The following is a 16,256-nucleotide window of genomic DNA, read 5'->3' as shown; positions in this document are numbered from 1 at the left end:
TCCAGAGTTAACTGAGCCACCGTAGCCCGTAGAGGGCCGTGAAAATATGTGTCCTGTGCTACGTGACCTGGAAGCTCTCTGCAGACAAACGCCAGCTCCCTCGGCCAGTAAAGCGAGATGAGCGCCACAACCCCACAGTCATCCACGACTGGACTTAACGGTCAGGGTTCCCTTTACCTCTACCTTTACCCATGTGCTATCTGAAACACATTGGTTGTCAGGTGTGGTTTTTTCCCTGCAGCTTTCCTACCCCACTTGTGTCACCTCTTGAATAACTCAGTAGGGAAGAGAAGGGTGGGGACAAAACTAGACTTAGGGCTCATCCAAACTTATCTTTTACCACTCCCTTTCTGGGCCTGCACTTTAAATCTCTGGGTCTGAGTGCTTCTCACCCCCCACCCCAAAGCTTTCACCAGGAAAGCCCGCTCTTTAAAGCTCAATTGGAACAAACAGCAATTCGGGTTTTTCTTGTACAGTCATACTTCAGGTTGCGATCGCTGTGGGTTGCGCATTTTCGGGTTACGGACGCGTCGAACCCGGAAGTGCCGGAACGGGTTACTTTCGGGTTTCGGCACTCACGGATGCGCAGAAGCACCTAATCACGTCACACGCATGTGCAGGTGCAGCGCTGCGGGTTGCGAATGCTGCGGGTTGTGAATGTGCCTCCCGCATGGATCACGTTCGCAACCCGAGGTTCCACTGTATTATCGTTTGCTGGGATTCACTGTAGCAAAAGGCAAACAAACAAACAGAAATGCTTGGACACAGAGCCTAGATGTCTGGACCAGCCCTTAGTTGGTCTCCCTATTAATACATATGTGTCCTGTTTTTCCTTCCAAGCAGCTCAAGGCGGCCACACGTGGTTCTCCCCCTCCCTGTTATATTTTGAGAAACACTCACCCACCCTGCAGGTTAGGTTAGGCTGAGAGAAGGTAAGTAGCCCAAGTTCACACCCAGGTGACATCAGGAAGACTGGGGGGGTTAAACTTTGGGGATTTCAGCTAGAATGATTTGGCTTAGCCTGCACTTGCTGCTAGCCCCATTGGTCGCAATGGGCACCAGCCCCACTGAACTCAGCAGAGAGTCTCAGAATGGGGAAATCTTAGAATTAGTTGGTCCCACCTGCCTTTGGCTCTTCAGCTCAGGATGGCCATGCATGGTTCTTCCCCTCCTAGTTACATCCTGACAACCACCCATGCATGCGGAAACAGAATAATAATAATAATAATAATAATAATAATAATAATAATAATAATAATAATAATTTATTATTTATACCCTGCCCATCTGACTGGGTTTCCCCAGCCAGTCTGGACGGTTCCCAACAAAATATTAAAATACAATGGTCTGTTAAACATTAAAAGCTTCCCTAAACAGGGCTGCCTTCAGATGTGTTCTAAAAGTCTGGCAGATATTTTTTAGAATATTATTATTCTGCCTGGTTCCCTGTAACTTGGCTTCTCACAGTGAGGGAACTGCCAGAAGGCCCTCGGAGCTGGACCTCAGTGTCCTGGCAGAAAGATGGGGGTGGAGACGCTCCTCCAGGTATACTGGGCAGAGGCCGTTTAGGGCTTTAAAGGTCAGCACCAACACTTTGAATTGTGCTTGGAAACATACTGGGAGCCAATGTAGATCTTTCAAGACCAGTGTTCTATGGTCTCGGTGGCCACTCCCAGTCACCAGTCTAGCTGCCGCCTTCTGGATTAGTTGTAGTTTCCGGGTCACCTTCAAAGGTAGCCCCACATAGAGCGCATTGCAGTAATCCAAGCGATTACTGCACACCCAGAAAGATATATGGCTAAGTGGAAATCTGAATTCTGGTCTCCCGGGTCCTAAGATGCAACCACCACAGCAGGAGCCTGAAGGAGCCTCTCCACCCCCATCGTTCTGCCCGGACACTGAGGTCCAGTACCGAGGGCCTTCTGGTGGTTCCCTCACTTCGAGAAGCCAAGTTGCAGGGAACCGGGCAGAGGGCCTTCTCGGTGGTGGCGCCTGCCCTGTGGAACACCTCCCATCAGATGTCAAAGAGGAAAACAGCTACCAGATTTTTAGAAGACATCTGAAGGCAGCCCTGTTTAGGGAGGCTTTTAAAGTTTAATAGATTATTTTATTTCATTTTATTTCATTTATTTCATTTTTCTTTTGGAAGCCGCCCAAAGTGGCTGGGGAAACTCAGCCAGATGGGTGGGGTATAAATAATTTATTATTATTATTATTATTATTATTATTATTATTATTATTATTATTCCCCTGCAAACTCTATGATTCTATGAATGAACTTATAAGGTGGGTGAAAATGCAACTCTCTTGTCCTCTCCCACAGAAGAGCTTGAATACCGTGCAGAGAAGCCCATTTGACAACAGCTTGCCGAAGTTGGAAAGAAATGACACGTCTGAGGATTTAGAAGTAAAATATTTATTTCTTATTTTATTGTCAAAAGTTTCCATTCCTAGCTAGAGAATGTAGGAAGGAGGGGGTGGGTGTTAAGAAGGTTGGCATCCCACACGCCCCAGAGCACCATCTCCCATAGGATTTACTGGGTTTTCTTCTCACTGTTGTTGTTGTTGCTGCTGCTGCTGCTGTCCGCCATGCTGGTGGTGGAACTTTTCATGGGAGCAACTGAGGAATCTTCCAACCAGGCGGGCCCATTCCTCAAAATTCACTACGTTGTCCTTGTTTGTATCCAGCTCATTAAAGAGTTGTTCCTTCCCTTGTTTCTTACGTGGACACTGCAGGGGTGGAGAGTAGAAGTTTATTGCTATCAGACCATCAGAAAACAAAACTGTGGCCCTCCTGGCACTATTAGACTAGAATCGTAGAATTGTAGAGTTGGAAGGGACCCCAAGGGTCATCTAGTCCAACCCCCCTGCAATGCTGGAATCTCAGCTAAAGCATCCAGGTGGGCATCCAACCTCTGCTTCAAAACCTCCAAGGAAGGAGAGTCCACAACCTCCTAAGGGAGACCATTCGACTGTCAAACAGCTCTTACTCTCAGAAAGATCTTCCTTCTGAGTTTTGAGAAAAGGATTCTAGATGAGACAGGCCTTTGGCATGATCCAGAAGCCAGAATCTTCTCAATAGCATTGTTTTGAGGCGGTTGAGGGGTCCTGAACCCTCCCCCACCTCCTGCAACTTCCCCATATCTCTCTTCCTATATAAAGCAAAATGTAGAATGTCGACATGCTCGTCATTTGGAGCAGCTGCTGAGAGGGGGCCACTTACACGGCAGAGTGATGAATGGCAAGCCAGCCCAGGTGAGCTGCTTAATGGAGTGGGGAGGGGCTTACCCTGTAGGTTTAGTAAGCCTGAACTCCCCTATCTTTTGCACCTTCCCTGTTGGGAGTGGAAGGAGCTGTGAGGGTTTGGCAAGATGAGTGAGCAGAGATGGAGCCATGTGTGTACAAGTGTGCACATACACGCACACTTAGGGAAGGGGGAGAAATTTGATCCAATTCACATTTTAAGGCAAATCTACCAAACCAGCACTTTCCCAAGCAGTCCGCAACTCAGAACCCAGGCATCACTTGAAATCCTGGATTTGGCAGAGCCAAGTAATAGGTACAAGTATATAAAAATACATGCATTAAACTACAGTAACATGGAAAAAAATGCATTCTAACAGGAAAGATTGCTTTGCAAAAAAAAAAGTGTGTGTATTCTGCAAAAATGCATTTTAAAATGTGTTTATTGGTAGATATAAGGAGAATCCTTTTAAAAAGCTGGATGGAGAACTGAATTTCAGATTGGGAAAGGAGGACATGAGAGGGACTGAAGTGGACATGTCCCCAGCCGAAAAAACGGATTTTTTTGTTTTTTTTCCGGTTTATTCTGGCGCGGCGGCCATTTTGGAACTGGGCGGAGCATGCTCAGAAGCGACTTTTGATGCTGCTCTGCCCAGTTCCAAAATGGCTGCAGCGCGACTTCTGGTGCGGCAACCATTTTGGAACTGGGCACGGCAGCATCAAAAGTCACTTCTGAGCATGCTCCGCCCAGTTCCAAAATGGCCGCCGCGCTACTTCCGGCATGCTAATTTCGGTCCGGTCCCTTATTTTTCAGAGAGGAACTTGGCAGGTATGATATCCACTCATCCCTAAGTAAACTTTGCTTTCATTTGAACATGCTTCAAAACACTGTCCTGGGGAGACGCTAGCCCCTCACCATCTCAACATACCCCGCACCTTAATGCCAATGTGCCAGCTAGGGCTTTAAGTGCCCTGCAGTTTCCCATGCCCTTCTTCTCTCCACCTCACCTCAACGCAGTCGGGAAACTGCTCGAGGATCATCTTCTTGAATTCCTGCTTGTCGAGGGTGTCAGATTTTCCAGCATACTGGTGGAAGAGGTCGATCAGCTGATCAGCCAGGATTTGCATCTGAGTCTTGGACTTGGACATTTTGAAGGTTTTCTGTTGGCAGCCTAGACAGACATATGAACATAAGAAAAGCCCTCTCAGATTCCACCAGGAAGCCCACAGTCAGGCCATGAAGACGAGAGACCTCCTCCACTCATAAAAACACAAGAGGGGCCCTGCTGGGTCAGGAATAGAGTCCTACATAATTTGAATCTTATTACTTAACTTGTTCATTTAAGTTACTTAAAAGCTGCTTAATTCTCTAATGCAGACATGCAATTTATACTTTGGGCTTGTCTTAAAATAATGAAATTTTGGAGTGTTGTAGTAAGTGAAATGAAAATAAAAACACGGGTGTTGGGCTGTCTCTCTCAACATCTGGAGAACACCCCAGTTTTGCCACCCCTGGTGGACACACCCTTATTACTGAATTCACACCAAAGCTAAGTTCAGCCATTTTGTTGCCTCACAAATTGAAAGTGTCAAGTTTCCAATATCAGCTAATCAGGTGCATAGCTGCCAAGTCTCCCGTATTCCCCGGGAAACCCCCGTTTTCCCGGCTGTCCCCAGCCAAAAAAACTGATTTATTTGTTTTTCCCCGGTTTATTCTGGTGCGGCGGCCATTTTGGAACTGGGCGGAGCATGCTCAGAAGCGACTTTTGATGCTGCTTTGCCCAGTTCCAAAATGGCTGCAGCGCGACTTCTGGTGTGGCAGTCATTTTGGAACAGGGCAGAGCAGCATCAAAAGTAGCTTCTGAGCATGCTCCGCCCAGTTCCAAAATGGCGGCAACGCTACTTCCGGTCTGCTACTTCCGGTCCAGTCCCTTATTTCTCTTGGCAGCTATGATCAGGTGTAGGGAATCCTTCTCCCTCCAGATGTTTTTGGAATCCAACTCAGATCCAAAAGCAAGCATGGCTGATGGGCAGGGATAATGGGAGTTCTAGTTCAGCAACCTTTGGAGAGCAACCAACAGGTTGCCCACACCTGAGCTAAGATATTTGGGGTCATGAGGCAATGCATCTCACAATCCTCTCTTCCCCCTTTGCTGCCACCAGCATTAGCTTCTACTATCACCTACGCTTGCAAAGAATCTGCTCAAGACAAGAGAATACAGAGAATGCTAGCTTAGTAAGGAAACATAATCAGGAGAGCATAACCTATTCGCCCCAGCTGCTAGGTGTCCATCTGAATCCTTTTAGGACAGCCTTTCTGCCCTCCAGATGTTTTGGAATCCAGCTCCCTCCCATCGGCTCTGGCCAAGGGTCATGATGTCAGAGCAGATGGGAGTTGCAGTCCAAAACAGTTAGAAGGCGCCAGGTTGGAGAAAGGCTGTCATAGAGCAAGCAGAGTCAATTTGGTGAACCTCCAGATGCTGTTAAGACTCCCAGTTCCAGTCGTCCATGGTCCATGCCCAGGGTTCTTGAGTGTTGGAGTTCAGCAACATCTGGAGAGCACCAAAATGGCTGCCTCTGCTCTAAGACAGCCTAACCCAGGCACACACCCCCAAACTTCTGCCCTCCAGATGTTTTGGACTACAATTCCCATCTTCCCCGACCACTGTTCCTGTTAGCTAGGGATCATGGGAGTTATAGGCCAAAACATCTGGAGGGCCACAGTTTGGGGATGCCTGGCCTAACCCAACCAGGTGTCCTCCTGTTATTTTGGACTTCAGCTCCCATCATCCCTGGCCATTGGCCACAGTGTTAGGTCTGATGGGAGTTGCAATGCCAAATAGGTTGGGGAAACCTGTCTCAGAACGAGGGTAGCCAGTATGGTGCTCTCCAAATGGGCTCACCTCCCATCAGTGCCATCCAGCATAGCCAATGGTCAGGAACGATGGGAGATAGAGCCCACCGACATCACCATGCCCATCTAGGAGAAATACTCCTCTCTAACATGCTCTCTGCTATGGCTGCAGAGAGGACTGTCTAGAGATGGGAAGGCCTGGGAGTTGGAGTCCAACAGCATCTGTTATCTACACACACACACACAAACAAACAAACCGGTTTTCCATCCCTGCCCAAGCTGACACTCTAAAAAAGATTTAGCGCCCCACGTCCAATGCGAAAGCTAAAACCTGAAAATAGAACAAGAAGGCCTCCTGTTCTTCTCCAGCTTACCTCGGTCAGTGATCAACGAGAGGGCTAGGATGAGCCAATGTGTGGTGGTGAGCCTGTGGCAGCCCCTCTTCTTATACTCCCTCTCCAGATCCCTGCTCCCACCCACCCTAGTTGTAAAACCTTTGATCCTTCTCAAGCCATCTCCCTCTTGCACCACTCCCCTCTTGCTTAAGATATCTGTGTTCTTCCTTCAGCTGCACACCGCTGTAGGGGTTTCCCCTGCTACGGCCAGTCAGGCTCAGTCTTTTTCCAGCACCTTGTTTGCACAGCCTGTGAGGCAATCCTTTTGAAGGCTTTGTAAAACTCCTACAAATCCGGCTGTTTTTTTCCACAAAAAGGCAGCCAGTGGACAACTCTTCCTTTCTGAAGAAGAAAAAAACAATTTTGATTTATTTATTGAATTTATATACTGCCCTATACCTGGGGGTCTCAGGGCGGTTCACACAATAAAATCAGGATAAAACCACAAAATACATAATAAAAATAAAAACAACAACCCAATAGCCCCCCCCCAAAAAGAACATTTTAAAAGGGCAAAAGATGTAAATTAGATCAACCAAAGGCCTGTTTAAAAAGGAACATTTTTGCCTGGTGCCTAAAGGTGTGTAATGAAGGTGCCAGGCGAACTTCCCTGGGGAGAGCATTCCACAAGCGGGGAGCCACTGCAGGGAAGGCCCCATTCTCAAGTTGCCACTCTCTGTTATCTGATAATGAAGTGGAGAAGGGCGCAACTTATAAAAATTCGTAAGAACTTGTGAAGGTCCTTTGTAGGTTCTTAAGACTCTTTTTAAAAAATATCAGATTTAAGGGAAGAAATGGAATCGGATCAATGGAGCAAACTCTGGGTGAAGCCTCCTTTCAGTTCGGTTTCAGTGAGGAACCAGGAATGGGTTTTGAAATTAATACATCAGTGGAGTTTGGCCTCCTACAAGGTCCGCAGTGATTCTCCCAGGAACCTCACCAAACTGTTAGTGAGGATACCACTCTTGTTTCTTATTTCCATGCATGGTGGGATTTCCTAAAGGTGAAAGCATTTGGGTTATCCATTTAACCAAAATGAATAAAACAACAAAGCGACAGATTGAACCACAGTTGGTTTCATTGTGTTTTTCTACACAATAGGCAGCATAGACTTACACAGCAAGGAGCATACTGGACATCTGTTACAAGCTGCAAGAAGTGTTATAGGACTTACCCACACTTAGTTTCCGGACATGTCCAAGCACCATGTCCAAGCACCCTTTATTTTTTGCTCCCAGGGCTTTCCCCATGAAAACACACTCTTTAAAGCTCAATCGGAGCAAACGGAAAACCCAACTTGAAGTTTGCTCTGATGGAACGCTAAAGAGCAAGTTTTCGGCAGAAGCTGAGGGGCAAAAACAAAACGCTCTGATGTGGAGCTTCTAAGTGCAGATCTGGGCAAAAGGTAAGTGTGGATAAGCCCATAGTTAGGCATTGGAAATATCTCTCAGGCTCTACACTGTCAAATTGGTACCAAGCAGTATGGGACTGCGCAACGTACTTTTAGAAAAATTAACAAACACGCTGAGGGTTATACAGAGCAGGGTTGAATAAAAATACTGAACAAAATAAAATATTGGGGTGGGCCCCAGATAAACCCCGCCCCGCATAATCAATCATATGGCACATTGCACACACAACATTTGAATGGCAATGCCCATCAAATGGCACGGCCCCTTCAAATATTTTTGGTGGTGGCAGAACCCCCTAGGAGTTGGCTCCTATGGTACAGGGTCAGATTAAGAAAAATATGTTTACTGTGGTATGGTCTCAGTTTATAATATTTGCTAATGCAGTCATACCTCAGTTTACGTCTGCTGCAGTTTGAGTACTTTCAGTTTGAGTACTCCGTGGACCCGGAAGTCCAGGTTCCGCCGTGCATGCATGCACAGAAGCAATCTGCGCAGTCCACGCATACGCAGAAGCGCTCTATGGGCGCTTCACGTGCGAGAGGAAGTGCCACTCGGTTTAAGTACTTTACAGGGAGCGAATGGCTCCCCGGAACCAATTGAGTACTTAAACCAAGGTACCACTGTACTGTATTGAAGAACAATATAAGCATATGGAACTGGTCTGTGACCATAATAATAAATTCATTCATTCATATCAGCATAGCTCAGTTGGTTAGAGTGTTGTGATGGTAACACCAAGGTTGCAGGTCCAATCCCCGTATGGGACAGTTGCATATTCCTGCATTGCAGGGGGTTGGACTAGATGATCCTCAGGGTCCCTTCCAACTCTACAATTCTATGAACCTCTGTTACAGCTATACAATAAGTTTTGTTTTATGTAGACTCTCATTTCCTTTTCATGTGATATATATCTTAAACAGCAAAATACATTAGAATTTTTATGTATAAATTTTGTAATTTGTTTTTAACTCATCCATCTTGAGAGAATGAATAACATGCTTACCTGCTTGGTGGATATGTTTTGGATATGTGATACACTGCAGTGGTAGGTTTTGGTTTTGGGGTGTGTGTATGTGTGTGTGTGTGTGTGTGTGTGTGTCCTACTTTTTATGGTGCTTTTCTTCAGTTTTTTATCAGCTGCTGATCTTGCATTGTGTCAATTCATTTCTTTGAAGTGTATAATATACTTTCAACAGCAGCTGCAATATTTTTTATTTCTATGTTTCCTAGAATGTAATGAAGATAAATTAATTAAAACGGTTTGCAGCTGAGAGCATGGGTGGGCCTGGTGCTTCTTGGAAGCAACACTAACTGTTGTGCAACATTTCATGCTGTGTACATTTTTATTTTTATTTTTTTGCAGCAGTGATGAAATGAATTCAGTGGGTTGTGTGCAACCAACTTACACTCTGTGGAAACCTACTGAAGTGAATAGACCTGAGTCATTCATGTCTATTAATGCCAATAGGCTTTCTCTGAGGCAAGAAATGAGGAACTGAAATTGGTAGATAAGCCCATCCCTCGATGCAGCCAATATTGGGCTTATGTACCAATTTCACTACCTCATTTCTCCAATCTTCCGTTCTGCATACCGCATTTCCACATCAGTGGGTGATTTATTTGTTTGCTGAAGCCCCCATGAAAACCCATCTACATTTCTCCTAATACACCCTCTGAGGTATACAGTTTGACCTAAGGCACATATTATGGCCCAACATCTTTCCCAACAGGAATTGTAGAGCTGGAAGGGATCTCAAAGGTCATAGAGGTCAACACCATGCATTGCAGGAATCACAGCTGAAGAATCCCTGACAGATGGCTATCCAACCTCTGCTTGCTCCATCTTCCATGAGATAGGCCTTCAAATATTTGAAGATAGGTATCATAGCCCCTCTCAGTCGTCTCTTCTCCAGGCTAAAACATACCAAACTCCCTCAACCGTTCCTCATAAAACTTGGTTTCCAGGCTCTTTGATATCTTCGTCACCCTCCCCTGCACACAGTTTAGCTCATCAATGCTGCATTTTGGGGTGTTGTTTTCACTTGAGAGCTTCATGCACCAACATGACTCAGGGTAGGGTAGACATTCCATAGCCTGTCATTTACCAGCACCACATTTACATGCCCTGTGAGGCATAGGGGCAGTGCCAGATTTATGTATAAGCTAAACAAACTATAGCTTAGGGCCCAACTCTCTTGGGGTGCCCCAAAAAAATTAAAGGAAAAAAAACTGGATGTCCATTTCCAAAATATAAGATAAAAAACAACCAAAATAAAACCTATATACAGCAACCATGTTTTGTGTTGTGTAGGCTCCTATGATGAACCCAAGTCATGGGCCATGCCTGCTAGTCTGCTCCCAAAAATATCGCTGGTTTGAGTCTTTGTAAATTGCGTGTTTAAAGGAACTTTTGTTACTGCCAAATACCAATGTGTTTGCATTATTAAGTTTGTTATGAATAAAAAAATCATTTTAAGTTAGCGCTTAATAATTATTTCACTATTAATATACTGGTACTTCTTCTTAATTGTATTTCACTATTAATATACTTCTTCTTATATTTCACTATTAATATACTTATTCTTAATTGTATTTATTGTATTAATTTTATTGTATTAATTGTATTATTAATACAATTATTATTAATTGTATTATTATATTAATTGTATTATTGTATTAATTGTATTGTATTAATTGTATTAATTGTATTGTAACTCAGATCATCAGCTTCTTATAGCAAAATTCTAGCTTAAACTGAAGAAAGTAGTAAAAACCACTGGGCCAGTAAGATACAATCTGAATCAAATCCTTTATGAATACACAGTGGAAGTGAGGAACAGGTTTAAGGATTTAGATTTGGTGGACAGAGTGCCTGAAGAACTATGGATGGAGGCTCGTAACATTATACAGGAGGCAGCAACAAAAACCATCCCAAGGAAAAGGAAATGCAAGAAAGCAAAATGGCTGTCCAACGAGACCTTACAAATAGCGGAGGAGAGGAGGCAAGCAAAATGCAAGGGAGAAAGGGAAAGATACAGGAAACTGAATGCAGATTTCCAAAAAACAGCAAGGAGAGACAAGAGGGTCTTCTTAAATGAGCAATGCAAAGAAATAGAGGAAAACAATAGAATGGGGAAAACCAGAGATCTGTTCAAGAAAATTGGAGATATGAAAGGAACATTTCGTACAAAGATTACCATAATCAAGGACAAAAGTGGTAAGGACCTAACAGAAGCAGAAGACATCAAGAAGAGGTGGCAAGAATACACAGAGGAATTATACCAGAAAGATATGGAGGTCTCGTACACCCCAGGTAGTGTGGTTGCTGACCTTGAGCCAGACATCTTGGAGAGTGAAGTCAAATGGGCCTTAGAAAGCACTGCTAATAACAAGGCCAGTGGAAGTGATGATATTCCAGCTGAACTATTTAAAATTTTAAAAGATGATGCTGTTAAGGTGCTACACCCAATATGCCAGCAAGTTTGGAAAACTCAGCAATGGGCAGAGGATTGGAGAAGATCAGTCTACATCCCAATCCCAAAGAAGGGCAGTGCCAAAGAATGCTCCAACTACCGCACAATTGCGCTCATTTCACACGCTAGCAAGGTTATGCTTAAAATTCTACAAGGCAGGCTTAGGCAGTATGTGGACCGAGAACTCCCAGAAGTGCAAGCTGGATTTCGAAAAGGCAGAGGAACCAGAGACCAAATAGCAAACATGCGCTGGATTATGGAGAAAGCTAGAGAGTTCCAGAAAAACGTCTACTTCTGCTTCATTGACTATGCAAAAGCCTTTGACTGTGTCGACCACAGCAAACTATGGCAAGTTCTTAAAGAAATGGGAGTGCCTGATCACCTCATCTGTCTCCTGAGAAATCTCTATGTGGGACAAGAAGCTACAGTTAGAACTGGATATGGAACAACTGATTGGTTCAAAATTGGGAAAGGAGTACGACAAGGTTGTATATTGTCTCCTTGCTTATTTAACTTATATGCAGAATCCATCATGCGAAAGGCTGGACTAGATGAATCCCAAGCCGGAATTAAGATTGCCGGAAGAAATATCAACAACCTCAGATGTGCAGATGACACTAACCTTGATGGCAGAAAGCGAGGAGGAATTAAAGAACCTTTTAATGAGGGTGAAAGAGGAGAGCGCAAAATATGGTCTGAAGCTCAACATCAAAAAAACCAAGATCATGGCCACTGGTCCCATCACCTGCTGGCAAATAGATCGGGAAGAAATGGAGGCAGTGAGAGATTTTACTTTCTTGGGCTCCTTGATCACTGCAGATGGTGACAGCAGTCACGAAATTAAAAGACGCCTGCTTCTTGGGAGAAAAGCAATGACAAACCTAGACAGCATCTTAAAAAGCAGAGACATCACCTTGCCGACAAAGGGCCGTATAGTTAAAGCTATGGTTTTCCCAGTAGTGATGTATGGAAGTGAGAGCTGGACCATAAAGAAGGCTGATCGCCGAAGAATTGATGCTTTTGAATTATGGTGCTGGAGGAGACTCTTGAGAGTCCCATGGACTGCAAGAAGATCAAACCTATCCATTCTTAAGAAAATCAGTCCTGAGTGCTCCCTGGAAGGACAGATCGTGAAGCTGAGGCTCCATTACTTTGGCCACCTCATGAGAAGAGAAGACTCCCTGGAAAAGACCCTGATGTTGGGAAAGATGGAGGTCACTAGGAGAAGGGGACGACAGAGGACAAGATGGTTGGACAGTGTTCTCGAAGCTACGAACATGAGTTTGACCAAACTGCGGGAGGCAGTGGAAGACAGGAGTGCCTGGCGTGCTCTGGTCCATGGGGTCACGAAGAGTTTCAGATTATGTCATGGTTGCTGTTTTTCTTCCAAATAATAGGGCTTAGGGCTTGCATATGCCTGTCTTCAAGACCACACACATACACGGTCACATGGGGAAAGTATTATGTAAACTGGATATTCTTTTTCTACTTGGATACATGTACCTGCAGAAATTCCCATGGTCTCGGTGGTTCTAAAAAGTGCCACCATAACCACAGGTATTGCTACAATTGTGTGCATCAGTGTAACAAGAACATCTCCCATTCCTGGCATATGCTACAAAGCCTGTATCATTTACCAGAAAGCAACAGTAGCTGTACATTTAAATGGAGGAGGTGAATTAGTCAGCAGCAGTTATATTTAGCTGACTGCAGCCTCTGAGAGCTAGTGACTAGGACTTGTAAACAGGTGTGTTTGTGAGGGATTGGTGGAGGAGACTGAAGAGAGTGAGCTTGTGTCTTTCAGATTAAGGATGCTTGCTTGACTGAGCTGTTTTGAGGCTTGAATGTGAGTTTATGGGTGTGGCGGCTAACATTCTCCTTTCCCTTCCTCCCCCACAACAAACACTCTGTATTTCAGTTCAACAATTACCTTGATAAAATACATATTTTGTTATGTGCAAATTGCTTTAAATACCTATTAGGTCCATAAATTACCATACAGCATATATTCAACACAAAAAACAGCAACCATTTGTTGTTGACCAGTGGTTCCCAACAGGTGGTCCGGGGACCCCCAGGGGTCCGCAAGCTATGCCAGAGGGGTCCGCAAGATGCTATTAGAATGAAAAATATATTAAATATATTTTGTATGATAACAGATTTTTTGTTTTGGCCGCTTCCTGCATGAGCAGAGTCTAGCGCAAAACTAGAATTAGATAGAGGCAGTAGTTCTGCTGTATGCCGTTAGGTGGCGCTTTACAAACACTACTGTTTTGCAAAGAGGCAGCGCGCACATTCTACTAACGCTCACCTCCCCAAGATGCTTTGTGCGCGTCGGCTTAATTTGTGCGCTACTGCGCAGGTACCCTGTCTTCTCCATTCCCCTCCCTCCTCCCTGGTGCGCGCTGCCTCTTTGCAAAACAGTAGTGTTTGTAAACAAAGCGTTGTTTTTCACGGAAGCTACAGTTCGCGTAGTTAAAAATGGACCGTTGGTTAAAAAGTGGTTCGTTAAAACGACAAAGGCCTACAGATGAAGAGGAAGATAATGCATTTGATGTTCAAGCAAGTAAGTCAGTGACTCTCGAACCGATCTTGTCAGTGTCCATTGAACCTAAATCGTAATTGTAAAAAACGTATAAATATAAAATATAAAAAGACTCTTAATTTGGCTCTCACTTTTTAATTTTAGGATTAAGAATTAATGGGGGTCCTTGTCACAATAGCGGCTCAATGAGGGGTCCTCGAGAAAATTTTGTTGGGAACCCCTGTTGTTGACAAAAGGACAGCTGAACATATAAAGGGGCCCATTGCCTTCAGTATCTTAGGGCCTCATCAAACCTAAATCCGGCCCTGCATAGGAGCCAACTCCTAGGGGCTGAGGTCCTTTCGCCTCCACAATAAAATATCTGAGGGGGCCAGCATGCACCCCAAGTCAATGGGCATTTCCATTCAAATGGTCTGCATGTGCTGTGTCATGTAATCGATTGTGCAGGCACTCCTTATAGGTCAGCTTTCTTTTTCTTTTTTTAAAATAATATTTATTGAATTTTACATAAAGAAAAAAAGAAAAATTAAAAAAAAATACAAAAATAAAAAAGGCAAAAATGACAATATTATCACATCTTATCTCTTCAAACTACTTCACTTCTCCTTCTTACAATCCTTGTTAATAATTAATTCTTGCCATTTCCAAATCTTGGTTAAACATCATAAAATTACATCCTACCGTATCTCCCAATTCGTAACCTTATTCTTAAATAATTCTTATTCAATTTTATATAGAAAAGTGGAAGAGAAATAGAAAGAAAAAGCCAAAATAAAAATATAAAAGACATACTTATATTTTCCAATTTCTAATCTAAACATTTCGGACTTCCTCATTTCCCCTTCTTGAGTTCCTTATTAATAACTAATTATTGCAGTTTCCAAATCTAAAATAACATTTTTTCTCCCAACTTATAACTTCTTATTGATCAATTGCCCTTCATACTTCTCTTTACTTTTATTACCCATTATTCTCTACCCAAAAATATTCATAATTAATTTTCAAAATCTTTTCCCCCTTTTTATTCCCACCCTCAAAACTAAATCTACCCCCTTTCCTTGGAATCGATGTCTCCAGAGATTTCAGCCAGCTCCTTAATACTTTCTGAGTTCAGACCGTGTTTTGTCCACCTATAAAAATCACCCCGGTTCCTCCTCATCCCACTCCTGCTCTGTCCCAATCCAAACTTTACTCAGCCCCCCCCCCCGCTGTATTCCCAACATATTATCTTCAATCACATTCTCTTTCTGCCCCCCACATGCTTCCTTCTCCTCCTCTCTCACTGGGGTAATAACCTTTTTATTTTTCCCTTTTTGGGGGGACTTTTGAGTCAAGTCCCTTCCCTGTTCCACCCCTCCCACCGGTGAAACAGTGATTTCTTCTTCTTCCTCTTCTATCTCAAAATTCAGTTCTGTTGGTTCAGCAGTCTTCTTTCCCATAGTTGTTGCATTTCCTTCAGGGTTGCAGTTCTCCTTTGTCATTTCCAGAATTTCCCCTAAAATCAAGTCACAGCATGCGTCTTCTTCTAGTCCTTCCCCTGATTCTTCTTCCTCTTCTTCCTCCCTGTATTCATATGGATCGTCCATTTCAAAATTCAGTTCTATTAATTCATCAATCCTCTCATCTATGCTTGTTGCAACATCTTTAGGATTGCGAATTTCCTCTGTCATTTCCAGAATTGTTGTCAAAATCAAGTCCCACTGTGTACCATTCTTCTCACAGTCCAGAACCTTCTCTTCCTTCCTGTTGATGCTTTCCGCCTCCATAATTGTGGTATTGTTGTTGTCCTTGTTTTATATTTTCCAAGTATAAAAAGAATAAAGTCCCATCTGAACTGGATCCAACCTCTATTTCTTTACTTTTTCTCTTATTATTCAGTCTCAAATTCAACACTGAGTAGCCTTGAAATTTGTTTCTAAAGCTTCCTCTTTCGCTTGTTTACAGCTCTCAGTCTCGGACTCATACAGACAATCACATTCGTTTCTATTGTGACGCCAAAGAATCGGCTAGCTGGTCCTTCCTTTGACCCGACTCCAAGTTCATGGCGGGTTTCCCCTTGTCAAATCACAGTCTTTTGCAGAGATTTATGCACAATTTATATTTTTCCCTTACTCTGCATCAGGAAAAAAGTTCTTAAAAGAAAATTTCTGAGCTTTCTACAGCTCTACTGCATTGTCCATTACTCAAGTGGGGGGGGGTGACTTCCCTTTTAAGCCTCCTCCCAGCGCCAATTATCCAGTCCAATTCACAAATTTTTGACTTACTTGATCGAAATCTCTTCTTTTTGAAGGGAAGGATCCGCCGCTTGTAGGCTGTAGGCTTGGAGCTTTGCTT

At 43.8% G+C, this 16,256-nt stretch overlaps 1 protein-coding gene across 1 annotated transcript; it reads right to left on the bottom strand.

Annotated features, from left to right (window-relative positions):
- Nucleotides 1-2,394: 2,394 nt before the first annotated feature.
- Nucleotides 2,395-6,678, bottom strand: LOC118076101 (protein S100-A12). The gene is made up of 3 exons (XM_035098649.3): nucleotides 6,472-6,678; nucleotides 4,252-4,415; nucleotides 2,395-2,730 (listed from the first exon to the last, which is right to left on the bottom strand). The coding sequence occupies exons 2-3, from the start codon at nucleotides 4,390-4,392 to the stop codon at nucleotides 2,551-2,553; spliced, it is 321 nt and encodes a 106-aa protein (XP_034954540.3). The 5' UTR covers nucleotides 4,393-4,415; nucleotides 6,472-6,678; the 3' UTR covers nucleotides 2,395-2,550.
- Nucleotides 6,679-16,256: the final 9,578 nt, after the last annotated feature.

The sequence above is a fragment of the Zootoca vivipara genome, chromosome 16 (genome assembly GCF_965207765.1).
Source record: "Zootoca vivipara chromosome 16, rZooViv2.hap1.1, whole genome shotgun sequence".
NCBI lineage: Eukaryota > Metazoa > Chordata > Lepidosauria > Squamata > Lacertidae > Zootoca > Zootoca vivipara.
Note: the sequence above shows the minus strand (reverse complement) of the source record. Positions and strands in the feature narration are given on the sequence as shown.